Source organism: Leuresthes tenuis, unplaced genomic scaffold (genome assembly GCF_036924035.1).
Source record: "Leuresthes tenuis unplaced genomic scaffold, fLeuTen1.0.hap1 SCAF_20, whole genome shotgun sequence".
Classification (NCBI taxonomy): domain Eukaryota; kingdom Metazoa; phylum Chordata; class Actinopteri; order Atheriniformes; family Atherinopsidae; genus Leuresthes; species Leuresthes tenuis.
The window spans coordinates 6,221,439-6,247,513 of record NW_027325374.1 but is presented as its reverse complement, the minus strand read 5'-3'; the positions used below and the strand labels follow the sequence as shown (position 1 = coordinate 6,247,513).

The 26,075-nt window shown below is 40.3% G+C and overlaps 5 protein-coding genes across 5 annotated transcripts; 1 reads left to right on the top strand and 4 right to left on the bottom strand.

Annotated features, from left to right (window-relative positions):
- Positions 1 to 260: 260 nt before the first annotated feature.
- LOC140278590 (inactive all-trans-retinol 13,14-reductase) lies at positions 261 to 5,740 on the bottom strand. The gene is made up of 11 exons (XM_072373631.1): positions 5,584 to 5,740; positions 4,110 to 4,292; positions 2,623 to 2,864; positions 2,333 to 2,528; positions 1,994 to 2,191; positions 1,788 to 1,907; positions 1,577 to 1,715; positions 1,281 to 1,390; positions 953 to 1,119; positions 681 to 840; positions 261 to 427 (listed from the first exon to the last, which is right to left on the bottom strand). The coding sequence occupies exons 1-11, from the start codon at positions 5,738 to 5,740 to the stop codon at positions 261 to 263; spliced, it is 1,839 nt and encodes a 612-aa protein (XP_072229732.1).
- Positions 5,741 to 8,683: 2,943 nt separating this feature from the next.
- gngt2b (guanine nucleotide binding protein (G protein), gamma transducing activity polypeptide 2b) lies at positions 8,684 to 9,055 on the bottom strand. Its single transcript, XM_072373937.1, has 2 exons — positions 8,972 to 9,055; positions 8,684 to 8,812 (listed from the first exon to the last, which is right to left on the bottom strand). Exons 1-2 carry the CDS (start codon positions 9,053 to 9,055, stop codon positions 8,684 to 8,686), a joined length of 213 nt encoding a protein of 70 aa, XP_072230038.1.
- Positions 9,056 to 10,962: 1,907 nt separating this feature from the next.
- tmem101 (transmembrane protein 101) lies at positions 10,963 to 15,361 on the top strand. The gene is made up of 4 exons (XM_072373245.1): positions 10,963 to 11,126; positions 11,910 to 12,090; positions 13,752 to 13,898; positions 14,174 to 15,361. The coding sequence occupies exons 1-4, from the start codon at positions 10,996 to 10,998 to the stop codon at positions 14,480 to 14,482; spliced, it is 768 nt and encodes a 255-aa protein (XP_072229346.1). The 5' UTR covers positions 10,963 to 10,995; the 3' UTR covers positions 14,483 to 15,361.
- On the bottom strand, positions 15,354 to 17,691 carry LOC140278898 (uncharacterized). The gene is made up of 2 exons (XM_072373984.1): positions 17,398 to 17,691; positions 15,354 to 16,747 (listed from the first exon to the last, which is right to left on the bottom strand). The coding sequence occupies exons 1-2, from the start codon at positions 17,689 to 17,691 to the stop codon at positions 15,971 to 15,973; spliced, it is 1,071 nt and encodes a 356-aa protein (XP_072230085.1). The 3' UTR covers positions 15,354 to 15,970.
- A 1,105-nt stretch (positions 17,692 to 18,796) lies between these two features.
- lsm12b (LSM12 homolog b) lies at positions 18,797 to 25,926 on the bottom strand. The gene is made up of 5 exons (XM_072373246.1): positions 25,759 to 25,926; positions 23,367 to 23,500; positions 21,819 to 21,928; positions 20,919 to 21,045; positions 18,797 to 19,400 (listed from the first exon to the last, which is right to left on the bottom strand). Exons 1-5 carry the CDS (start codon positions 25,883 to 25,885, stop codon positions 19,308 to 19,310), a joined length of 591 nt encoding a protein of 196 aa, XP_072229347.1. The 5' UTR covers positions 25,886 to 25,926; the 3' UTR covers positions 18,797 to 19,307.
- Between the last annotated feature and the right edge of the window lie 149 nt (positions 25,927 to 26,075).

Genomic DNA, 26,075 nt, shown 5'->3' with positions numbered 1-26,075 from the left:
CCTTTTTTTGAGTGAACCAGCAGTCTCAGTACTTGACTACTCTGGATTAGCCATCGAACTAATGGCGTGATAGCTTCACTTCATGAAATGCACAAAGTATAAACAAGACATCACATCTATCCCTTGTAAGCATCAGAGAGGTATGTGTAGATTTGATCAAATCAGTGTATTCCTTAAAGCTTCACATTGTAGATGAAGATCCTGCTGCACCATGTTTGTGCAGTTCCATTGTTGCCCTGCAGGGGAAGTGGAGAGTTCTCTCACTGCAGCTTCTTAGCCAGCTGGGCCAGCTCTTTGGCTTTCCTCCTCTTCAGCTTCTTCTTGAGGAGGAGCAAGTCAATGTAAACAATATGATCTAACACTGTAGAGGCGCAGAGGAGTCCGCCATGTAGAGCCCCTGCTATCCCACAGCTGAACACATCTTGGCCTGAAACAGGCAATTCCACAAGATAAGAAACTTATTCTGCTTTGTCACTTTCTTACAGTGAACACAAACAAAAGAGTGAACCAGTAACTGACTATTTTGGTGCAGAATTGTTACAGGGCAAGTAACTATCAACCTTCCCCCCACAGTGTAAATCGATCTGTGGGTGTGTTAAGACATTTCTGTCTCTTTCTGCCTCTCTGGCAGCAAGGTTGCTCTGTCCCATTTCTGTTCAGAAAGCACAACCTTTACATACCTGAGATGTAGAGGTTTTTGACTGGGGTGTTGCATCTGTTCCTGGCTACGGTCTCGGCATAAAAACGTTCCAGGTTGTGCTCAGCAGAGTACATGGCTCCACGCTGAGCACCAAGGTAGTGCATATTGGTCAGTGGGGTCGCCACATCCTGGAAAACCAGCTGACAAACAAATCATAAAGAAAATGTCAAGAGCTTTAAGAACCCATATTGTTGCTGACAAATTTAAGATTTATTTGTTGCACACAAACAATCAGATAATGACAGATCCTACCTTGTGTCTGATTTTAGGGAATAAAGTGCAGGCCCAGTCAAAGAGGTTCTTAGCAAATCTCATTTTGTAGTTGTTGTATTCATCCCCCCTTTTGCGCACTGTAGTGTCCTTCCACTCTTCAAACCATTCGTAGTTGACCATTGTCAGTATTGTCATGCAAGATTTTCCTAAGAACACGAACAGAACAGTGAACAAAACACGTGTGATCTATTTGGAAATCCAAACATGATAGTTTTTATCATTTTATTTCAAATTTAGAAACACAAATCTTTTTAAAAATTTCTTTTGAAATTCTTGTGGCTACTAATATAGAAAAGGGATTGCATACCAGGATGTCGTGTTTTGGCTTCTGGATCTTTGGCAGAAGGCATTGTGATGAACATCATGGGGATGTTATCAGGTGCTTCCTCTTTGCTCATAGCAAAGAACGCCTCCATCCTAAAAAAAAGAAACAAAAAACAGCAAGGTGAATTATTACTGAACAAGAGAAATATGCATCATTTTACAGTTTGCAAGCCTTTCTGGTTGCAGGGTTGCTCTTTACTTGAGAGTTCTCTGGTTTTACTTCCTATACAATAGTGCCCCCTTGTGGTCATATGTGTTATCCCTCCACTCTTTACTCACGACTTGTCCATGTCATTGTTCTTGAACAACCAGAAGTTAGTGGACGTGAGGCCCAATTCCTCCTCAGTTCCATCAAAACCTGAGAAGACCAAGAATGATCCTCTGCCGTGTTTCATCATGTTCAGCCTTTCCTGAATATCTATAATAGAGTGAAGTTTATTAACACTGAGATCTCTTCACTGGTCTGATTTGTATCAGGCAGATTGCTCACCGTGTTGAACTTGAATCTCAGGTGGGAGGAGTTTCTGGAAGGTGGTGAAGATACCACAGTTTGAAACAACTATGGGTGCATGGACTGCCACTTCCTCCTGGCCTTTCCTCACCTTCACGCCTGCCACATACCACAAACAGAAAGTCTTGGCCTGACAACATCTCGGCCTTAAAAAGAAAAAAAAATTAGCCAGCTTCAGTTCTTACCATAAGCTGCTCCCTTCTCGTTCACCAGGATCTGGGAGACAGAGGCTCTGACCAAGCAGTTTCCTCCATATTTCTGAATGGTACGGATGATGTGGAAAGCAATCTCGCTGGCGCCACCTTTAGGGTAGTAGGCTCCTCGTTTGTAGTGATGAATCAGGAGGGCATTGATCAGAATGCTGGAGTCCTTTGGAGGCACACCTACATGTGTTCAGAACAGTACTTTAGCTTTACTAAGAGAGAGATTTGAGGGTGTTAGCATCTTTCTCTTCAAATCTAATATGGTTAAGTGTGCTTTGGGTAAAGAAAGCTTGCCATTTAGTAATCTTATTATAGACACACCATAGAACAAGTAAGAAAAAATAACTTGTAGATCCTTGTTTTTGGTCAGCGTGTTAACGAAATCAGTTGCACAGGTGCCAGAGAGGCGGAAAACCGAAGAGGCAAGGTCTGCAATGCCGGACTTCAGCAGGAATAAAGAAACCCACTGAGGGATCAGCTTCAGAGTTGCCAGATAGTGGGTCTTCTTAGCTGAGACCTGAAGAAGGAGGACATTCAGATGGACATTAACATCCATAGTGTGCATTTAGGACATATGAAACGTATAACATGTGTCCATTAACAGTCATTACCTTCATAATTTTGAAGAATTCCTCAATGGCCTCTGTGTCGTCAGGGAATTGCTTCAGCAGATGAGCTTTCATCTCAGTTTTACCAGAGAAGATGGTGTACTCTCGTTTCTCATCGTCCAGTCCAATCTGGATGGTGTCAAAATGCTGATTTAGCTCCTGAAACTCCAGCTGGCCTTCAGTGATCTGGTCAAAGGCAATTCGTAGCAGACTGTTCTCATGGACCTGACCAATGTAGTGAAGACCTGAAGACAAAGTAGTGACAAATAGTGGTCATTACAAGTAAACGATCAATTTAAGCACAGGTGGGTAGCAAAGCTAAAGTTTTTTAGGTTGCTGGCCAAAATTGCTCTATTTCCTGTCATGAATGATGCTTCTTGTTACCAACACAATATTTTTGGATTGTAAACAATTGTTCAGACATTATGTGCCGTTATGGCGTAACCTTGCATGTGGGAAATATTAAATGATAGTCACAAGTGCTTCATCTTTACTTTACATATATTTTTGCTCATAAAACATTGTAAAATATGATGTTTTGGTACAGTTTGGTTTACCAAAATCTTTATTCAAGTACAGTTTATTGTTGATTTATTGGTTTTGTCAGCAGACAGAAATTTGACAGCATTTGTCAATGTTTTCTGAATTTATACAAGCAAAGGTAAATTGACGATTGGAGGAAAAAAATGTTCATCCATCATGACAACAATCATGACAATGATTATTTTCTGTTGGATATGAAATAGTTCTACTGATTATTAGAACTTTAACAGTGTGACAGTTAAGGATGGTTCAGGTGAGCCCATAATAAATCCCATAGTTAAGCTGCTAGAGGCCTCGACTGCTGGGGGGCCTCTTATCACACCTTTCCTCACTTTGCTCTTTTTCCCCAATTCATTTCTCAAATGATATTATGTACATTTGGCATTATTGTTGTCATCAACTTGTGTCTCAAAACGTATCCTTTGAATGGTGTTACGGTGTTTGTTGTCCCCTCTTTTCTGTTCTCTCAAACCCCAGCTGGTCGAGGCAGATGGCCACCCTTCCTGAGTCTGGTTCTGCCACAGGGTTCTTCAAGTTAAAAGGGAGTCATTTCTCTCCACAGTCGCCTTGTGCACGCTCAGGACGGGAGATTGGACCGAAGAGAAGTTTCGGTGCAATCTGTTGGTTTCCTTGGCCAGGAAATTGTTTTTGAATTGGCTTGGTGTGTATTAATTGGACTCATTTTGAATTTAATTAATTGGATTTGATTGGATTATGATGACAATGAATTGAACCCCAACTGGCTTGAATTGGGCTATATTATTGAAGTGCCTTGAGATGACATTTATTGTAATTTTGCGCTATATACATGACTGAATTGAATTGAATTGAATTTAAATCAGTACTTAATGGAATGCTGTGGTATTTCCTCCAGTATCCGAATAATTTCAGTTTTGTATACGTACTAAACATTAGCTGAAAAACATAAAAGACAGAAGGCTTCTTACCAACATCAAACTCAAAGCCTTTCTCGATGTAAGTGTGGCAGCATCCCCCAGCCTGGTCGTGCTGTTCCAAGACCAGCACTTTCTTTCCTGCTTTGGCCAATGTGGCTCCAGCTGTCAGCCCTCCAATACCACTACCAATGACAATGACGTCCAGGTTTTCCGGCACTTTGTCAACACTGAAACCTGGAAAGCAACATACAGGACTGATAATGACATAAAAAACTTTGCTGTTCTGGTTCACTAGAACTAGACCCACTTTATTGTTCTAGTTCATGAGAAATGTTATCAAATGCTGAACCTGAGACTTTAAAATATGTTACACAATGAGTTTTACAATGCAGTCTGAAGGTTGCACTGCACACCTTTCCTGTCGTAAATACTGAATTGAGGCCTGTGAACCTGTGCAATAAACAGTAGATTAGCCAGCTATCATAACCTCCTAATCGCAATCTAATTTAGATAAAACACACTCATGAAAAACAGTTCCTGTACTTCCAATTTAGATCTGATCTCTAGTCTGATTTATGGCACCATAAACAGAACGTTTAGAAAGATGCAACTGCACAATTCAGCAGAAATATTTTCCAGAGCGAAATAGTTGTAGGCCAGTAATAAAAGATCATTCAGAACCTTCATTCACATGTTTCAAAATGCTCATTTGGCTGTCGTAGATATTAGCAACCAGCCCAAACCTCACTGGTTCAATCTTATGGTACCATACCAGACTGCACAAAGTGTCATTTTAAGATTTTTTAAATATGGGAATAATCTGAAACAGCTTGGTATAAGTTGGAATAGTCAATCTCTGAGAAAAAACTCAGGTATAAACATATTTACAACTGAAACTAAGAAAAAACAACCCTTAAAACACTCAATATTTCACTTGTTTAAATTGTACAAAAAGCAACTGAGGCACCAAACTTACGTAGGTTGTAAGATTTTTCCAGTCATGTAAACAAAATAAAATCTAATACAAATAAATGCTGACCAAGGCGAGCATATTTGTTTCCAAATAGCTTTTTGCATCAGGATGAAAAGAGTGTGCAACTACAGGTTTAGGAACCTGACATTCAGGATGTTGAGTTGCCGGGACATAAGAACTGAATGGCTACATCCCTACACTTACACCATCTTACTCATTCATTCATGCTTAGTCATGGTGAAAACAGAGATTGTTTTTGCACTTTTTGGAGCGTGAAGAATGCAACAGCACTATAACATTTTTTATAACAGTTATTTGTGCTTGGAGTGATCCATATTTGCTCTAAAAATGTAGAATACAGAATACAGGTTGGTAATAGTTTTTTTTAGAGGTAGGCCATATCATGGAATGAATAGAGTTTTTACTGGTCTGACCTTTCTTCCAGGGAGGACTGTTTTAAGTCATGCCTGAACACTGCAATAAAGACTCATCATAGTCAGCTGATTTTTCATTAAGGCATCACATTGACTGTTCAATCTGCTTTTGTTTTACCTTGTTTGATTACTTTGTCCCTCTTCTTCTGATCAAACTCACGAGGTCCAGGGGGTGTCACTGAGTCCAGAGAGAAAGGGCTCGGTTTCCCAAACAAGTACCAGTATGTTCCACCAGCCCATATAACCAGCCAGACTAAGAAAATCAAGAGCCACATCTTTGAAACAATGAAAACAGAGTTTCTGTAGGAGTGTTCACAGCTGCTATGGCAGGTGTATTCTGGACAACGGGTCCCTCATGACACTCCTTTTATTCTGCTCCTGTGTGAGTGCTAAAGGTCTGGAGAAGACAGGTAGAGGGGTGATATGTAACACTCACTGTGTCATGACAAGCAATAAAGATCAAGTGGTGAAATACTCCCTTCTTGCAATGATGGTGCACAACCAGGCAGAGGATAACTGCTGCAAAGAAACATCAAAAACTAAACTACACACTAAACTAAACTATATTTTCTTAATAATTCCTTCACAAATTTTGTCATAAGTTGCTTGACTTTTGAAGGAAATTCTTCTTGAAACTAAAAGACAAAACTGTGAATGGTGTCTTCACATTGAATTATAAAGGAAATAATAGTTAGTTAGTACATTCAGTGGATCCAAAGTGCTCAAAATAAACCTAGATAGATATGTTCACAATTGCACTTGCCTGATAAGGCAATTTAGATAAAATCCTATTGATAGCAGACTTTTTATGCACAGTGTCCAGTTTATGTCTTTACAACAGTGAAGCTGAGTGAGATCACTGAGTTTCAGAATCTCAGGTCAGATAAGGATATGGTCGGTGTTCTTGACAAACCAAGAAAAAGTGACTTTTTCTCTTAAAACTCAATCTAAGAAGACAACAAGAACACTCACTTATGTAAGTGGCTCTGCAATTATTCTCGATACATCCAGTTATCTTACATCCATTTATCATCTCCTGACAGTAGGTGATAAACTTAAATCCCATGTTGTGTGATCTGTGTGATGACACATTTTCTTTGACTATGTGCATGGACTTTACACTGAAGTTATATCATTTCCAGTCCTCAGTTGACTTTGAGCTAATGAATCTGGATGAACAGATAACAAGAAACACCCCAGAACACAAGCTATTTTGTTAGCCTCCTTGAATTTGACATTCAGACAGCTAATAATGTAAACGTAATGCAAACTGACCTTACGTTTGACATTTTGATGTCTCATCCTCAACATAGTTGTATAGTGATAATCACATTAAGATCATTCAGTTCATTGTCAGTTAATGGCCATTAGTGAAGTAATAACTATATATTTGCTCTTTTACTGCTCAGAATGGTCACTATGAGGGAACTCTGGAGTCATACTGGTTTCCACTTTCCTGGATGGAAATATCATTTATATTTAACCAGAACTGGCACAATTTAACTGTAACATGATCAGAATTTCTCTTTTCAAGGTTATGAAAGTGACAACAACGTATCTTATCGATTTAGGTGAGGCTGGCACAATTTCAAAGTGCAGAAACAGTCCTGGGCTTTCATTAAAAATACAACCACCTATTCCAAGAAGGTTGGGACACTGTGTAAAATGTAAACTAAAAACAGAATCCAATGATTTGCAAAGCAGCAAATGTTTTTAGTTGTTGAAAGGTCTGAACTGCATACAGGTCAGTCCAGCACCAGGACTCTTCTGCTATGAAGCCATTATGTTGTAACAGATTCAGTCTGTGGTTCAGTATTGTCTTGCTGAAATATGCAATATGAGAAAGAGATCTGGATAGAAGCATACAGTATGTTACTTTAAAGTTTTCTTTAAAGGACTAAGGCAAAGTTTCCCACGTTCCCTCAGTCCAGTTAGATCAGCTTTGGTCCAGAAAGCTGCAGCGTTCCTGGATCATGTACACCTCTTCTTTGCATGACAGACCTTGAACCTGCATTTGTAGATAGCATGGTGAATTCTGGAGCCCATGCAGTGATTTCCATGACTAAATCATGCCTGTGATAAATGCAGTGCTGCTTGAAGGCCTGAAGATCACAGGTCATATATAGCTGTGCACTCTGCAAACGAATTATCTGAGTCTTTTGCTGATTTTATGTAGATGATGGAATATTCAAGGTCTTCACAATTTTCTATTGAGGAATATTATTCTGAAATTGCTCCACGTTTTATGAATGCTAAATGTTTTGTTTTTTCTTAGATGTGTTGCTGAGACCAAATGATGAGTTTCTAACAGTAAAATGTCTGTCTTAGTTTCTATGTGAATAACATATTGACTTCTGAGACTATTATAATATTCCATTCTTTTTCATCTCTTTATTTCCATTTTTCACAGCATCCCAACCTATTCAAAATTTGAGTTTTACTTTTTCCATTTTTTTGAGAACTTGATAACTCAAGTCTAGTTTTTAAGTCAGTATAGTAAAAAATACTTCAATTAATTAGCATTCTTCACATCTTTAGTTTTGAATTTACGTTGTTTAGATTATTATAAGTATCTTTTTACATATATTGACTCATGAACTTTAGAAATTAAACCTGCACTTAAAAAGCTACATTCATTCCAATGGCTGCGTTGCTAATACTGAAGAAATGATATCAATTGGATTCAGAATTACACTAATTGGATGGAGAGCTCGAAATGGAAGCCAAGATGAAGAATGGAATGAGCTTAAAGACTTTGACACAGGAAGTAGCTCTGTGTCAACAGGCCAGAGTGACCAACTGTGCTGCAGAAAATCCTATTACGAACTGGACTAAGCAGGAGGTGCACAGCTCCTGCGACTTTCCCCTGCCCTGCACACGAAAACAGGTGAGTGATGTGTTGACTTGAGATGTTAAAGATAAGGAGAAAATGACTGATATGTACTTATGTACATCAAAAATAATCAGAGCAGGTCAGTTTGAAGATTTGTACAGCTATTTGCATTTAATTACAAATTGACACGTTTTCATATCAACAGGTACATACAGTAATCCCATGATGAGAAGGGTCCCTCTTCTGGTAGCAACTCTATGACACAACTTTTCTTTTTTTTTTGTTTCCTACTGTACATTTTTTGCACAAGCATTTGACAGGAATATCACAGCAACGTAACCATCTCTGATAAAAACAGCATGACTTTTCCTTGAATGATCCTGTGCTATGTTACTATGCAGCCTCCTTTGTCTCCCTTGTAGGGGTTCTTGTCATCTGGAACACCTTTAATCAGCGGATCATTTGGCATCAGTCCTTCAACGTAAGCAATCGTGTCTGTGCAGTTTGCACTCACCTGTTTAGAGGAAAGATTAAAAGCAAAATGTAAAGAAAGTGTTTGACAGCCACAAAATCTGCTGAACAAAAAACATGTTTCTGCGCTTATTTGTTCAGTTGGGATTAAATGCGAAAGGCTTTGGGAGATAAATGGAAAGAAAAGAGATTATATACTCACTGCTGTCCTCGGTGTATTAACTTCCTTCTTCAACTGGTCAAGCTCCATTTTCAAGATATCCTTATCTGACATATCCCGAGCCATCCTGGCTGCAAGAGGAGATCAAGATCGTTCAAAAAGTGTTAAATATCATAACAAATGCCTGAAAAAACTGTAATTTTCCAGTCAAAGTAAGACAATGTGTTGTTTCTTTAACTCGTTGTAATGTTCACATTTCTCTTCAAATCCTCAGCTTTAAGGCAAAGAATAACTAAATAAATCCATCAAAGAAACATGTCTCAGTCATTAGTTTTTACCTGTTGAATGGCGGGATCCCCAACAATCAGAGAAATGTTTCGGCTCCTAAGAGCTCATCAACTATACGCCTTCCTCTGGTCTGGTTGCTTCTCCACACTGACTGAAATTGTACTGTCCTACTGCTCCTCATCCCAGCTCATCCCTACAGCTAGCTTTTGGGCGAGGTCGCCACAGGATTGGACCTGATGTCACCAATCCCTCTTGATGAGATTAAACAATCAGGGGCCTTAACAGCTGAACAGGAAGGACGGAGATCCATACAATCTACACACAGAAAGTCAGACAAATAAATCAGAAATGATGGATTTGTGAGCATCATATAATCTGTTATTGACAGTTGCTGAACTCGCAAACATGCAGGATTGTGGGATCAGTTTTATGTATGCATTGCCTAATTGGTTACAGCAGTAGATTTTTGAAACATTTAAATACATTACAATACATTTATTCAATATTATTTTGACATGAAAAAGATGTGACAAATAAAAAAAGAAGAGTAGCAAAAACTATGCTATACTATACATACATACTGCTCGTAGTGAGAGTTGCTTTTATGGCGTGCTCAAACGTAGTCAGTACAAGCCAGACAGAAGGCAATATCACTGTTTACTTCTATTTTACTGTTTTTCTAATTAGGCCATTTGTCCTCACATGTCAGTCAACAGCTTGTAGTACAAAATGTGAAACTGACATTAATAGTCAGGCCTAGCATTAAGAGGTTTTAAAGGATGAATTAGGTCCGGTTGCATTTTGAAGAAATGATTTCCTGTTTATAACCATGATTTTGTTAAGAAATCTCAACTGCATTATTTTGTTTGATTTATTTATTTATTATTTAGTTTTTTAGCACTTCAACCATATTTTTGATGCTATTTTTTGTACAATTTACATAAAAACAAAAGGTAAAAAAGTTAGTTAAATATCAACTGAAACGCCATAATTTCTATATAAGATTATAATGTTGTAGATTGGGTCTTTTAAACAGAAGCACATCTTCATCTAAAAATTTGTTCTTGCAATGTGCTTGCAATACTTTCTCCCCATCACCTCCACCTGACATTTGATTTGGGACATGGCAAGATACTGATCCTTAACTCAACCTTCAGCAGGACTCACACTAAGCCATTTTCAGGATCTGGGTTAGTACTCAAGATTAACCTCAGACACGTCACTGTGGATTAACAGCTGAGTGGAAATGCTCCTTATCAAGGCCTTGAGTGTCACTCAGCCTCTGATGGGTTCACTTTCATTTTGAAACCAGCATAGTTTAGGACTAGTTTGGAGTTTCTGAAATATATATATATATATATATATATATATATATATATAGAGAGAGAGAGAGAGAGAGAGAGAGATTGAATTGAATTTGGCATATCTTTTTTCAAAGAGAAGAGGCCCGCTAGACAAGTAAAATAATCAGGTTAAGTACCAGCCTCATGTACATTTTCCTCTGACCTATAACCACTCCTGTCGTTCTCTTCTTTGTCCTCGAGATGGCGCAGTTGGATTTTTTTCAGCCTATTCAGATCTTAACCAATAAGAAGTCGTCTCTACCTTGGGACGGAATATTTAATTCAAAATAAGAGCTTCATTCTAACAGTTTGAATTAAGTATCCGTTCTCCACAGCACATGGAAACACATGTGCTTTTACTTCGACGAGTGACGGAATTTTTTTCCCGGAAGTCAAAACGTCCAGAGTCTTTGGCGGATAGATAGAGTAGCAACTATGGCAGGTCCCAGTAGGAAACAGATGATGAGGTTTCTCTCCCAGTTAGGGGCGTTTATTCTGACCCGGTTTGGATTTTGGAACTGCTTCAGTATGCTAATGCTTTTTGCTGAAAGAGCGGACGTAAAAAGGTAAAAAGAGTGAGCAGCGCAACAAGCAACTCGCTAACGTTAGCTTCTAAGCTAACGGCACTTTCAGTTAACTTGCGGTCAGGTGTATAGAAATAGCAAATTTCTTATTGTATGTATTTGGCTCGAATTCAACATGTAAACAACTGCAATCAAGGCTTTTCCGTTGAATGTGAAAACCAGCTGTTGGCAAAGTATTTCAGTAAACTACAAGATTAGATCTGAGTCAGCGCGTCTCTTTCCATATTGAGTTGTTTAATTTAAGATGGTAAGCTGTATTTTGCCTTGTAAGTAATGTTGAATCTGACAGAACTAAGGCCGGTGTTTGCTTGTTAGTATTGACTCTTTTTAACACTCTACTGTGCACTGAGTGTGTGTTTGCTCAGTCTGCGGTGGGCTGGTCCAACTTAAACATCCACACCCATCAGACTTGTCCTGTAATTATAGCAGCTCCAAGGAAAATGTGCAGATACCTGATGGTTCGTTTTTCTTGGCTTATTTCAGTCTGAGAAACACAAGTATTCGTTTAGGTTCTGTGCTGAATTTACAATAAGCTTATTTGATGTAGTTTTACTGAATAATTCTTGATTAAAGTAACTGTTTTTTTGTTGAGTGTTTTGTGTTTTGATAAAAAAGTATTTTTATTTTTAAATGTATGATAATCATTTGGGACGAACAATGTATAACAAGCATGAGAAAAATAACAACTCGAATTAAATTATTGATCACTAAATCACTCCGGCATGTCTCTGATTTTACTATCTTTTGATCCATTATCGTCTCCAGAAAGCCAGACATCCACATACCGTACCTTTATGTGGACATGGGAGTGGCCGTCCTCTGTGCTAGCTTCATGTCATTCGGGGTGAAGAGAAGGTGGTTTGCAATGGGTGCCGCCATACAGCTGGCCATCAGCACCTATGCATCCTATGTTGGAGAACAGGTGTATTATGGGGACTGGCTTAAGGTGAGTGACACTCTTTGATTTATGGTGAGTAAACGGCAACGCTGACACTCACTTTTAAGGAGGTCAGGTCAGTGATTGGCGTGCGCCATCAGTTCAGCCAATGAAAACAGCATTATTAAACATTAGTGTCCAAAAACTGTTATACTTTCTGATTTCAGACTTAAAGGTCTAGTTATTTATTTTTTATTATGATCAAATTTAATTTATATTGCACCTTTCATACTTAAAAAGCAACACAAAGTGCCTCACGGAGGTTAAAAACAACAATGATAAAACATACCAACCCTCCCACCCCCATAAATACCCAGAGCGATGCAGAGACACACAGGCACACAGACACACAGACACACAGACACACAGACACACACACACACACACACACACACACACACACACACACACACACACACACACACACACACACACACACACACACACAAAAACACAAAAAAAAACAAACAAACAAACAAACAAACAAGCTCAGACCCACTGCACTTATCAGACAGAGACATGGCCGGGCACCGAGACCTAAGGCAAGGAAAAAGCCAGCCTTGGGGGCCGACCACACTGAGAGGGCTCCTGGTGCTCCCTGTAGTCGAGGGCCAGAGCAGTCCACAGGACATCACCCCCGCCAATGGACCAAAAGCAGCTCCCAGCGAGGAGGGCCCTCATGAGGAAACACTGGAGCTAAAAACTGAAAGACTAAAACAGTAAAATAAGATAAAAAGGTGTAAAATGGATAAAATGCTTTTCAGCTCGTGTAGTTAAAACGTCTAACTAAAACATGGAGTTGAAACATATAATTAAAATAGTATAGAACAAAAATACGATTCAAAGGAAATCAATAAAATCAAATAAAAGCCTGATTTAAAAAGGTGAGTTTTGAGCCTCTTTTTAAAAACATCAACAGTCTCTGCGGCCCTGGGGTTCTCCGGCAGGCTGTTCCACAGTTGGGGGCCATAATAACTAGCCTCCCCGTGTGTTTTCAACCGAACACGTGGTTTGGGTCTGTCAGGGTTGATATGGTAAAGGTAAGTCTGATAAATAAGAAGCCCGAGACCGTTAAGACATCTAAAAACGAGTAAAAGAACCTTAAGATTGATCCTGAAGTGCACCGGGAGCCAATGGAGGGATCTTAAAACTGGTGTAATGTGTTCCTGCCCTGTGGTCCTCGTTATCAGTATAAACACAGCTAGTTTGTTTTAAACATGCAAAATGTACAACATGTACAAATGTATCTGCTGTGTCCCTAAAGGATCATCTGGAAATTGATAGTTTGCTTTTGAGCTTTTCAGTGTTTTACGTATGATCCCCATATTTACTCTTTGATTTGTGCGACCTTTATGGTGTTAAATGGACATGTCATCCAGCTGCTTCTGTTAGAACTTAACCTTATATTGTAATGTCATTTGCATTGCTTCACGGGACACAACCTTCTCTCTCTTGGTCCAGAAAGAGGTTAAACTGTAACAAAATCAGAAACGGATATAAAAAATGTCCTTGATCTGTGTTGAAACGGTAATCAAAAGCAGATCTGTGTCACGCGTGAAGGTGAAAATTGGATCTGGGTCACCACTGAAAGTATGTCTTTTATTAAATCTGAGCCACTGTGACAGGAACTTGCCCCAGATAGTCACAGCTTGAACCTGGTTGCCCTGCAGGTACGGATGTACTCCAGGGCGCTGGCCATCATTGGAGGCTTTCTGGTTCTGGCCAGCGGGGCAGGAGAGATATACAGGCAGAAACCACGGAGCAGATCCCTGCAGTCTACTGGACAGGTTTTTCTTGGAGTCTATCTCATCTGCGTGGTAAGATTGATAACCTCTGACTCATATCATAAACACTGTGGAAATAAAACTATTTAATCGGTTAGTCAAAGATGTTACATTTGAAGCATTGCTTCTCATCCCCGTGTTGTGTTTCAGCGCGTTTAGGTTTTGATGAGGCCTTCGTAGTATCTTATGAATACTGTTTTCTGATCAAGTTACACTTTTTCATGATAGATGAACACTTTAGGTTAGATACTGCTGACTGGGTTGGACGTGTTGTTTTAAACGCTGCACTACCATACTCTGTCCACAAGGTGTACTCCCTGCAGCACAGCAAGGAGGACAGGCAGGCCTATCTGAACCACATTGCTGGGGGGGAGATCACAGTGATGCTGCTGGAGGTGCTGTTTGGTGTTCTGGCTCTGGCCTTCCTCTCCGGCTGCTACATCCGCCTGGCAGCTCAGATCCTTGCTACGGTCCTTCCTTTGGTGATCATGCTCATCGACGGCAACGTCGGCTATTGGCATCACACTCGCAAGGTGGAGTTCTGGAACCAGATGAAGATGATTGGCCACAATGTCGGCATCTTTGGCGCCGTGTTAATCCTGGCTACTGACGGTTGAACCGTCCGGTTCTCACGGATGACGGACAGCGAAGTGTCTGTGCAGGATGAGATTGTTGTGGCCTTTTTTTTTTTTTGTCACATCCTGAACTTGTACTCAAAGCTGCTGTCGCTCGGCGACTTCTCAGGATCCAAACACTCCGGGCTAAGACGGTTGGAGATGAGCTGCATCGGTTGTCTTGGTCCGCTGGTGATTTCGCTTTCACAGGAAAAAAGAAAAACACAAGCTTTGCCATTTTTGTTATTTATTTGGATTCAAGTTTACATTTCTTATGCCCTGAAACATTACATTGGGAATTGTTACTGTCATGATATGAGGATACCAGAAAAAAGTCTTTTTCTCACTTTATACTGTGTTTTAAATTTTCTACAAAAAAGGGACATTTCTGCTGTAGTGCTTAGAACATGGGAGAGCTGTGCTTATGGCCATTTGACAGTAAATGGTTTTGATAAATTGCTTTGAACCTGTGCATACGGGCTGTTGGTTTGACTTTAGGTTTTCAGCTTTTGTATCTTCTGTATAAACGGTTCACTCGTTTTATAAAATAATGTTGAGTTGCTTCCATTTGCTGAATGACTCCATAAATCATATCAGAACACCGAAGTAACAAGCCGATGCCTCGTGTCTGTGACCGCTGTGTTTCGTAAGTAAAATGCCAGAATGATATTCATGAAGCCTTTTCAGAATTTTCAGAATTACTGTGAATGTCTGAGACTCATCGGTCCAGTTCGTGGTCATAGTCAGGGTGGGTTGTCCACTAACCAGTAAAGTTAGGCAGGATACTGGTCTCCCACAATTGCCCCTTTTGTATCACTAATATGTAAATGTCTGAGGAGAAAAAAGTATACTGTGTACAGAATAAAAAGTGCTGAACAAACACACTCTGATTGCGTAATAAGACTATAAAAATGCAGTATAAAGACTGTCCAAAGTACAGTTAAGCCTTTTTCCCCAATAAGGCTAAATGTTCTATAGATTCTGTGGTAAATAGGCTCATTTTTCAGGGTCTGTGCATAAATGTTAACATGCTGAAATGAGCATAGCAACTGTTTCTGTACTACAGTAAGTGTCGGCTCTACAGGAATCTACCTTAAACGTACCAGAATGATGCTTTCTGTAAAACTCTTTCATTTGGCAATCATTTATCAGAGGTATGGTATTAAGGGGTTACGCCACATTCATAGAAATCAGTGTCTTATATTTTTAAGATGTCACAGTAAAAATAGGTCAGGGTCATTCATACATACTTGGGTGTAGTTGAGGCCTTTCTACAGAGGATAATGAATCTGTCACTTGGTATGTTCCACCTAAAATTGGTTTGTTTATTCATTACAAACGTTAATAAAGACATTTCTCCTGCTTTGTTTTCTTCTTTTAGTTCTGCACTTACTGCTCTTTTCCATCTGTTTGCTGCAGTGCTGTAAAGCTTCAAATGACACCTAAATGTCGCTCTTTATTAACAGCAACAGTCCAACACCAGGCCACAAGTCATTTTTCTTCTGACTCTGCATCGCTTGCAGATTGCCTGCTCTTACGGTTGCGCTCCGCTTTGACCAGGGCTCCGATCACGGCCAGCATCACGGTGATGGTGATGACGAGCACCGAGGTCGTCTCAGCCATGCACAGCTGGCTGTCCATTGAGGCCAGAGAGGCCCCGGTTTGCTGAGGAGGAGCGTGGCAGATGATGTCCTCGTAGTCCTCCACGTGCAGATATCGGACGTACTGGATCTTGCTAAAGACGCGCTGCAGCTCGCAGTCGCAGGTCCACGGGTTGAGTGACATTTGAAGGTGGGTGCTGGTGGTCTGGAGCTTCAGGAAGGTCTTGAACTTGACGCCCACCAGCTGGTTTCCTTTCAGATCCAACAGCGTTAAACCGCGCAGAGGAGCAAGTGCATCGGCCTCGATCACCGAGATGTTGTTGCTGCTGAGCAGCAGCACCTCCAGGCCCTGCTGCCTGCTCAGCAGTCCGTCCCGCAGCGCATTCAGCTGGTTTCCCTGCAGGCTGAGCTGGCGCAGGCGAGACAGGCTGACGAAAGCTCTGGCGTCCATCGTTTGGAGACGATTGTAGCTGAGATCCAGTTTCCTCAGATTATCAGCGTCTGCCAGTGAGGCGGAGTCCAGGTGCTGGAGCAAGTTGTGATCCAGCCGGAGCTCCAGGAGGGAGGACAGACTCTGAGTGAAGTCCTGAGGGAGCCAGCGCAGCCGGTTGAAACTCAGGTCCAGCCTCTCCAAAAACTGCAGGGATGACAGAGACTGAAACGCACATACAGATTAAACTCTGAGCAGGTGATTTAATTCAAACATTTCCCTCATAATTATGTTTTAGAGTCCTTTTAGGACACTAGATTCCACATGGATAGTGCTGTTTTTACTCTATCAGATGTATAGCACATCAGAGATTAAACAATAAACTCATTTGCCTCCTGAAACGGAGAATAAAGCAATAAAACAGTAATTTGTCGGGGAAATGCCAGTTGCTCTTGAAATGCTCGTTCTAACATTGCAGTGTCTGCTCATTTGAATATTTTCTACACTTAATAGCTCAAAATGTTAAATAGTGAGAGTATGGGTTTAGTATCTTGAAATAACAAAACGTTTTTCATCTCAACAGAGAACAGGGATTTCTGACACCCAACAGACATCTTTTACAGGAAAAGACCAATGTCTTTACGATTTTAAAAAGAAAGAAATGCTTTACTTTTTAAGGAAAAATCCATTTGACCTACATGTTAAAACTCTAATGCGGGCACGTTTATCTTTGCGTTTATAAGTACATTCATTCATTCAATTCTTATTCTAAACCATTTACTTTGGTTTTACTACCTATAAAGTACCGTATTATTTTTATTTTCACCAGAAGTCTAGAACAAAGTCTCACATGTAGAATTAAGACAGTAAACATGTTCTTTTCATACCTGTGGATGCAGAGCATGAATGCTGTTATTTGACATTAAAAGGATCTTGAGTGACCAGAGTCCCATGAACGATTTGCCGCGCACCTCCTTCACCTTGTTCCCGCTCAGGTCCAGCAGCCAGGTGCCATGGGGGACACTCAGGGGGACCTGATCCAGCCCGCGAGACCTGCAGTCCACCAACTCGGAGGACTCGTAGCAGAGACAGGGGCCGGGGCAGAGCATGAAGCCCGGCTCGGTGTTCAGCAGCAGCAGGGGCATCAGACGGGGCATCAGACGGAGCATCGTGGCAGACATGTTTCTCGGGTCAGAGCGCGCTCACTCCTGCTGAAAATCATGGTTTACCCTGCAGAGTTTTCCCATGAAAGCAGCTGCATGAAAACGCTCTCATTTCGGCAAACTCTCTGCAAGTACACACCGAATATTCCCGATTAGAGAGGGATTATGGGCTTAAACTGATGATCACATAAGCATATCTGGGGAGCGAGCCTGGTCCGTTTTGGACTCTTTCCTAAAATAACAATTTACACGTGGTTCAGTATATAAATACACTGAACAGGTTTCCGTGATACTGTATAGATTTTTCCATAAATCCATTTTAGCAGAGGAAATTTAAATCTGCATATATTTTGCCAATTCTGCACAAATTTAAAAGTATTCATTAAAAGTAATTACTTTTTTGATGTTATCCTAATTACCAAAGGCTTAAGTCAACCTGACCCTTAATAGGATTGAATTGTGATGATCTGATCAAGAAGTTGTAGCTTAAACAACAAGTTTACTGAAAACCAAACTACCAGACCATCTAGCTATGGTTCCCCCCAAAAGAATTCAAACAAATTGAACCACTGCTCTTCTCTTTTCTTCAGCTGTATTAGCTCTCAGCAAAGCATTCATTTCAAAGATCAAACAGTTGATTTACTGTCGAGTCTTCTTTGTTTGAACAAATGGAATTAAGTAGCACTGAAGAAACCAGAAAATATAAATTTAAACAAAATTTAACTCATTTTCAAGGGTCATGGCAGCATTTGTCTGAAATTATACATTTTACAAGGCGGTCAAACAGTACTAAAAAAAAGAAAAAAAAAAAAAAAGAAAGAAAAGAAACTCGAGCACTGTCCAAAAGCCTGGTCTGATGAAAACGTGGATAAAAGTCTTATCCGCCTGTGTGAGGGCAGGATGTACAGCAGTGGTCACGCTTAATTACAAGCAAACAAACAGACGTTTGCCTGCAGCCCAAACCCAGTATTTCACCCTCGGTGTGTCCCAGGGTGGACTAATACATTATTTTAAGCGATTTCCCGTCAACACAGGGTCAAAACATGATGGTGACAGCACAGTCCATTAGATCCATGTTTACGAACTTATCAAAAAGTTGTTGAAAATTACAGTATTACAGTCAGAATTTTTGTTACTTTTATTTTAGAAAATGTCCTTTAAAGTGTGGCGTTTCAAGTCACATTTTGTTTAAAATACAGAAAACAGACAGTAGAACATGGATACAGCAAAAAAGGAAACAATGACAGAAAATAAAGCTAACAAGCCTTTCTGACTGCTCTAGTTTTCTCTTTTTGAAATGGAACTGAAGGCAAAGGAAGGAGGGCGGAAAAAGAAAAGGCTTCAGGGACAGGAGGGGAGGAGTGAGGGGGGGCAGAATGAGACAAGTTAGTTAAGGAAACTATGGTTGCTTTATGGTTCATGTTTAAATTATTCTTTATAAAGTCTAATTTAAGATTTAATCTTTCCTCTTTCTTTTTTGTCTTTTTCATTTAATGGTATTTTGATCTTCAGGATCCAGGGCCCTCAGCGCTCCTCCTTGTGGTCTCAGACCGAAGACAAGGAATGCCGACTTTGTCTGGCAGTGGGAACAAAACCACCTGCGTCGCCTTCCCTGGCTGACCCACACTGCCAACTCAAGAAGATAAAGTGGAGTCCTTCTGTGTTTGCTGTGCTTGTGAACGTTGCATGGACTTCTGACTTTCCACGTCTCTAAAATGTTTCTCAACCTGCAGGAGGACAGAGAGTAGAGCATTTATGGACCGCGGGGACAAATGTTCACATTATCAGCCACATTTCCAGTTCCAAACACTTTGGACAGGTTTTGTTTTGTCTTTCAAATTCATATTTCAACTATGCGTCATGTCTCGGGTTCTTTCTACTTGGGAAGATTACTTCTGCCACTAAAAAACAAGATGGCTCCACAGAGAGGTCCAATTCTGTTTGTTCCGAGCACCTTTGCTGGTTAGACCTCACAGCTCAGGTTGACCTTACTGAGAAGAACACAATGTCAGATTCTCTGTAGTAATTTAGCCACAAAGACTGGGACAAGGAAATCCAGTGAAATGAAGTGCAGATTGGACAGAGCCAGCCAATAACCAAACGGCAGCAGCAGATGCTGAGATTAACTTTAATCTTTTCATTGCACATGTGGCGTTTTCTCTTTACTGCACAAACTCACAAACCAGAATTATAGTCATGGTCGTCGCAACATGAATGCCCAACTGGGTCCGTCTTCTTGTTAAAAACGTATCAAAATGAGATTCAGAAGATTCCTGATCACACAGCGTTAATCTGGGGTTTACATACAATCCCACATACGTTTAAAGGGACGCATCCAGTAAGATCTGCAGATTTTTTCCTGCCTTTGTACACAGCCTCTCAATACAGAATTATTCAAGTCATTAAACTCCGCTGACTTGCTCTTATAAGGCTGTGGTAAACATTTGATGGGAGAATACGAATAGAACAACAAGACATAATCATTAAAAACCGAAAAGATGAAAGCTGTTAAAACATGATTCTAGCTTCTCTAATTCTGATATTTAGCCCCCATCAAAGAGATTGTGTGATTGGTACAATTAGTCTGTTTGCCTACAGAAATGTGCAGAAATCACCAAGCACCAGCAAATTCTGTTTTCCTCTGCAGAATTACACAGAATTAGACTCCAGCAATCTCACAGGAGCACGGTCTGATTCGTATAGTCTTACTGGCTTCAAATTAGGTTGAATTTTGAGTTCTGGTTCAGTTTGTTTTGCAGGACGCATCTGCTGCCTTATGGTGACACCCAGTGGTTTTCGTAGGTTGCACAATACCATTTTGGTGCTCATTCTTTACGTTTGAGGCAGGTGGATTCATGGGAAAATCCATTTCAAGCTTACCAGGTTTCAGATATTGGCAATTACAGGATGATTTCAGGTGTGAGGACAGTCAACAACAGTGGCTCCTTAACAGTTTGTTTGGTTTATTGAAGGCCACTAATCTACATTTTGAATACATGGGCTTTCCTCAGGGACTAGGCAGTTTTGGAAAGATCTAATCATTGCCTACTTGCATATCCATCACAAGAGCCAAGGATTTAAGACACTAGCAGGGAGATACTCTGCTCCCCACATGGCTCTGTGACTCTGCGAGGATGTCACCTCAGGCTCTTTAGGCGACATTTCAGAGAGCAAACATCGGGGGATGAAAAGAAAAAGATAACGAAACCTTTTCAACATATTGTGTGGATGTGAAACATACTTACTATTTTGCGTACATGACTTAAAGCGCTTCCCTCTTTGCCTTTGCAATTCTCAACCTGGTAAGGCGGTGAGATTACGACATCGTCCATCACAATAATGTTCTTCTCCTGCCATTTACAGTCTTTGATGCTGCAAAGAGAGGTAAACGTTACCTTACATGCACAGAAAGAGAAGTCAGGTTATCACACTCAACATTCCCACTGAACGAAAAGACCTCAGTTCAGATTTCAACATTAAATGGAAGCAGCGTCTTTTTTCATGTGTTTTAGAGGCAATTTTGATGACCAAAAAACCTCTTAGTCTAATAAATTTTTTTTTAAAAAGAACAGTAAGAAATACTCTTCATTACACATGTCATTCATTTGTTTTCCAGTGATTAAACCAGTCATGAAAACTGTCGTTTCAACGCATCTCGTGCATTTGTTGCCTTGAAATCTCGGTTCACTCTCTTCTGGAATCAGCTCAAAACATTCAAAAAGGGACTGAATTATTAAGATATAAAAGAGGGTTCATCTGTGTGGATGTGTTCTTATTCTCTGCCGATGGAGGAAACCAGAGGACTAAAATTTAATCAACAATTATTAACAGACACAGAAACAGGAAGCTGGCACCATTTACAATGGATTAACCTCATTTTGGATAACCCCACCGCATTAAGAAGACATTTCTGAATAATTTCAGATCAGTTTTCACTCTTAAATTAATTTTTTGTTGGAATCACAAACACAGATTGTGACCTTAAGACCTTTCACGTGACGTAAAGCCATGATAGATAACATCAGATACTTTAAAGTCAGAACTTCCTTCTGACAAACAGCATTTGCTGCTGTTTCTCATCTGATCAGGTCAACATTGACCCTGTTAACCGGATCATCCACAGTTTGACAGTGTGAAGTTCTTACGTTTTGTGAATAGTCTGGAATAGCTGTTGGCCCTCCACAGAAACCCCAGCACTGATTGCATAGGCTTGGGACAGCTTGTCCTCCTTTTCTGTCCGTGCTCGATTGGCAAGCTGTAAGAACACGAGCAAAAGAAAAGTTAGCTAATATGTGCTTTGACCGTTTTAAGCAAGGAACTGAATTCATTCTTTTGTAAGTTTCAAATCACATTATCTTTTTTTTTTTTTTAAGTCAAAAATCATGGAGAAAAGCTGTAAGAATAAAGGTTTATGTGAAGGGGAGGCTTCCTCCAACCTTTTGGTTCTCATAGCACTGTGTAGCTTGTGAAATTGTTCGACTGTCTGAACTCGTTTTCCCATCACACTGAATGTAATGCCAGTAATGTTAGTTTCCCATCACATTTTGTGGCCAGTAAACATAAATAATAGAAATAGCAATAGTATCATTTTGTGAGTCAGACAACTCTGAGCCAGCTTCCTGACAGGTTGTGCAGACTTGTCTCTTTCTTGCAAGAAATAAAGGTTTTATGTTAATCGTATCCAGCGACTCTAAGCCTAATTTTAAGAGAATTTTTCTGACAATCACTTAAGATTTTGGCTTCATAGAAATAACTTTAGAAATGATCCAGTTGGAGCACAGAACTCAGTTTAAACCTGCATCTTTCAAAGTTATATTTCCCATCTTTAATTCATGTGCTGGACCCTCAGTATGTACTCACAAGCCGACTAGGCCAACCACACACCTTCAATATACAGCTTAACTGCGTAAGAGACATTTACTGCGGCACTCGACACTCAAAAATGATGATGTATAAGAGACCTCAGGCAATTCTTGGCCATTTGCGAAGTCAGGAAATATCAAATGACAAAAATGCCTTCCAGGTATCTGAGTTGTCACCATCAGTCCCTCAGTTGCACAGATACGGTGCATGTAAGCATGCTGTGGTTACAGCTCGACAGGGCTATTTTATTTTAATTAATGATCTCTGTCCATGTCCCAGGATACATGGATGCGATGGAAATCAAGTTTCCAGAAGTATACGTCTGGCTTTCCATGTGGGGGATCGGGCATAGCTCAGTTCACTGCACAGATGTTGTCTTTCAGTCACTTGAATGCAATTTTAATCTGATGATTCTGCATTTATAAAGAGCTTTGCTAGTTATTTGAGTACAAACTGAGAAGCTCTTTTAATGCTTACAAGAATCCCCTGAATGTGCCGTTACTTTTATCCTTTTGGAGATGATGGGCATGTTAGGTCAATAAGAGACACTCTGACTTTACTGAATGAAAAGAATGTCTAAAAGTTTTTTGAGGTGACAAGTACATGCTGGATGTTCCTTTTGGCACAAGCAACACAGCCCTCCGCATTATTCAAATAACCAAACCTCCTAAAATGCACCATAACTGTACCAGAATGCATGGCAGGGGTTTTCACCTTACCCATGCAGAAAGGAGGAAAAGGAGGAAAGGGTCACACCATAACTTAACAGCTTTCGGTTTATATGACATACAAACAAACATGATAAAACTAATTATACATGAATGTCTTACCTTGCTAACATTCAGTGATGCTAGTGGAGGTGGAGTCTCAGTGCGGTCATTTATTATTTCCACATCAGAAACATAGGCTAAGTTGATCAGGATGACGTCGTTGAGGTTTGGCTTACCACTGGAGGAAGCACGTTCTTTGATGGCACGCAAGTTAAGGCAGACAACTGGATGACAATGCCTCAAAGAACAAAATTACCATTGTTATCAGGCTCCTGAAGAACTCGGATCACCATCTCCACAGAGAAACTTATGATACAGAGAGCTGTGGCAGCCTAACACTGACAGTGAAAGGTAGTGCCAGTTACAGCATCTGACTGCCAAAGGCAGTGCTGCCACCTATAGTAACAATTCATGAATGAATGGAAACTAAAATGTCCTGTGCGGCCAATATGAAGCTATTGCTTTCTGATTGTGAATGACTTTCTCAATGAAAAAAAACAAAACAATCACTGATTATCATGCATCTCAATAAATTCTTACCCAAGAATGATACCCCCCCCCCATTTATTATAGTTATAATTGAACATTTTTTATTTTAGAATCAAACGTGAACATGTGGGAAACACTGAGGCTGACAGGTTTTCTCAAACACAAACAGGCTTTACTTCAACGCGGGATTTCGTTTCCACTTCCAGTTAATACAGGAATAGCCTGTTAGATTGTCGGTAAGATCCTGATGCACAATGGCCTTTTCACATCAACGGTATCTGCTCTGTGCATATATTTTTTTTGGCACAGTGACCCGCAGAATATAAAAAGACACAAGTCGGTTGCGATAACAATAACGGGTCATGTAAACAGGACACCTACATGATAAAAATAACACATGTGAGCGTTCAGCTTCAGGTATCTAGTTTCCCTTAAACGTATAGCTCATAAGAGAGCTGACTGACGGCCTGACTTACCTAAATCCAACTTGTGTCAATATAATAAAACAAGATTAGACTAACGCAACTGTTTTAATGAGCAATCCAGCCACGAAGCTGGTCTAACAGCAAATCCTGCAAACATGTGAGGAATTTAAATTGCGCTTCAATTTAAATTTTCTTGTACTTTGCATCATACTGTTCTTACTATATGTGCTACCAATAATGCTACTCAATAGTATTCGGGTGTTGTCACAAGTTTGGACATCTCTTCAGAAAATAGTGTGACCTTGTAACCTTTGAGTTTCAGAAAGGCGAACAAATGTTGCTATCTGCAATGGAAGAAACAGTAGCCTCAAGGTTTTGTCTGTAAAGCACGAATAACTACACAGTTTTTGAATACATTTGAAGTATTACAGAATATTAAAATCCCACAAAATTATTAAATCACGTATGTAAATTTGTGAACCTTTGTGACTATTGTTAAAAATTACCCACAAAGCCCGGCAACGACCACCTAATTGAATGAAGACATTAACATTCGGGGTTTCTGTAAACCATTATCAAATTTGGTGTTACATCTCCCATGGAAACTGTCAAACATCCTCACACCGATAATTCACTGATATGACCTCTTACGCCCCAGTTTGGTCACGTAGACAGCAAATGGAACTATAGACAGCCGTAAGATTTCGGTTTGTTTAAGTTACGGTATGACCATATGAATGAAGCTCGCCACACACGGAGGCAAACGCTCCCATGAATGGGTGTAGGCATTTTCGCCGGGAAGCCAATGGTAATTGTAATAAACTCACGATGATGTCCCAAATGAATCGTGATTAAACTGAACGTCTTTCTGGCATAATTCACCGGATTAAGGTGAGACAAGACAAACCCCAATTGATAAGCTCGAGAATGCTACAACCGTTAATTGAAATACCAAGCAGCGACGGCAGTGTGGGTTTGACCGAAACTTAGCATGTTAGCCGAGCTAACAGCAATTTGGCTGTAGCATGGAAGAGTACTCGCTACAAAGACGAAACTAACTTTTAGAAATAACCGTCAGCACCTATTGATAATGGCGTCACAAACTATGCGAGGTAAATTTGAGGACAAATTGAAACAGATTGAAATGTGCCAACTGTAAGTTAGCCAGCTAACTAGCAACGGTTTGTGCCTGTTGAGAGCACACAGCCATGATGCCTTACGAGGATTCGTTGCCAGATAGTGATCCATGTTGAGGGCTGGCAATACAATGAGTGGATTCAAAACACATGCACATCCTAGAAAATAACTTGAAGCCTATACATACTCACGTAACATCAACAGAGCTTTAAATAAATAAGAAATGGATGGACATCTATCTCGCAACGTAAAATAATTTAAAACGGACAAAGATGTGTAACTCAGCTACCACCAATTACGCCTGCGCGGATCACTATTTGACATATTTTCGGTTACCCTACAGGCCCTTGCAGCCAGAGAGGCCAGTAAGCCGTCCACTTCGCGAAACAAACAAAGGATACTCAAAGTTAACATCTTGGACTGGTAATCAAACGCGACCACTTCTCCTTGCAGATGCTGGCCCAAGCAGGTGAGGCAAGAGACATGGCTCCCGACGCTGAAATACTCCCCCGGTCCAGGAGCCGCCATCTTCTCCGCCAGGAAACCGGAGCGCCTGCTTTACGTAAAGCTACGTGATGTCGTACGAAGACGAAATCTGGGCGTGTCGTTGTACGTCGTGTAATTGTAATCATGTATTCCAGCGATGAATGTGAACAGTTTTCACACACTTAATCTTAAAATCCACCACTGGATTATGCATATTATGTTTTAATTACAT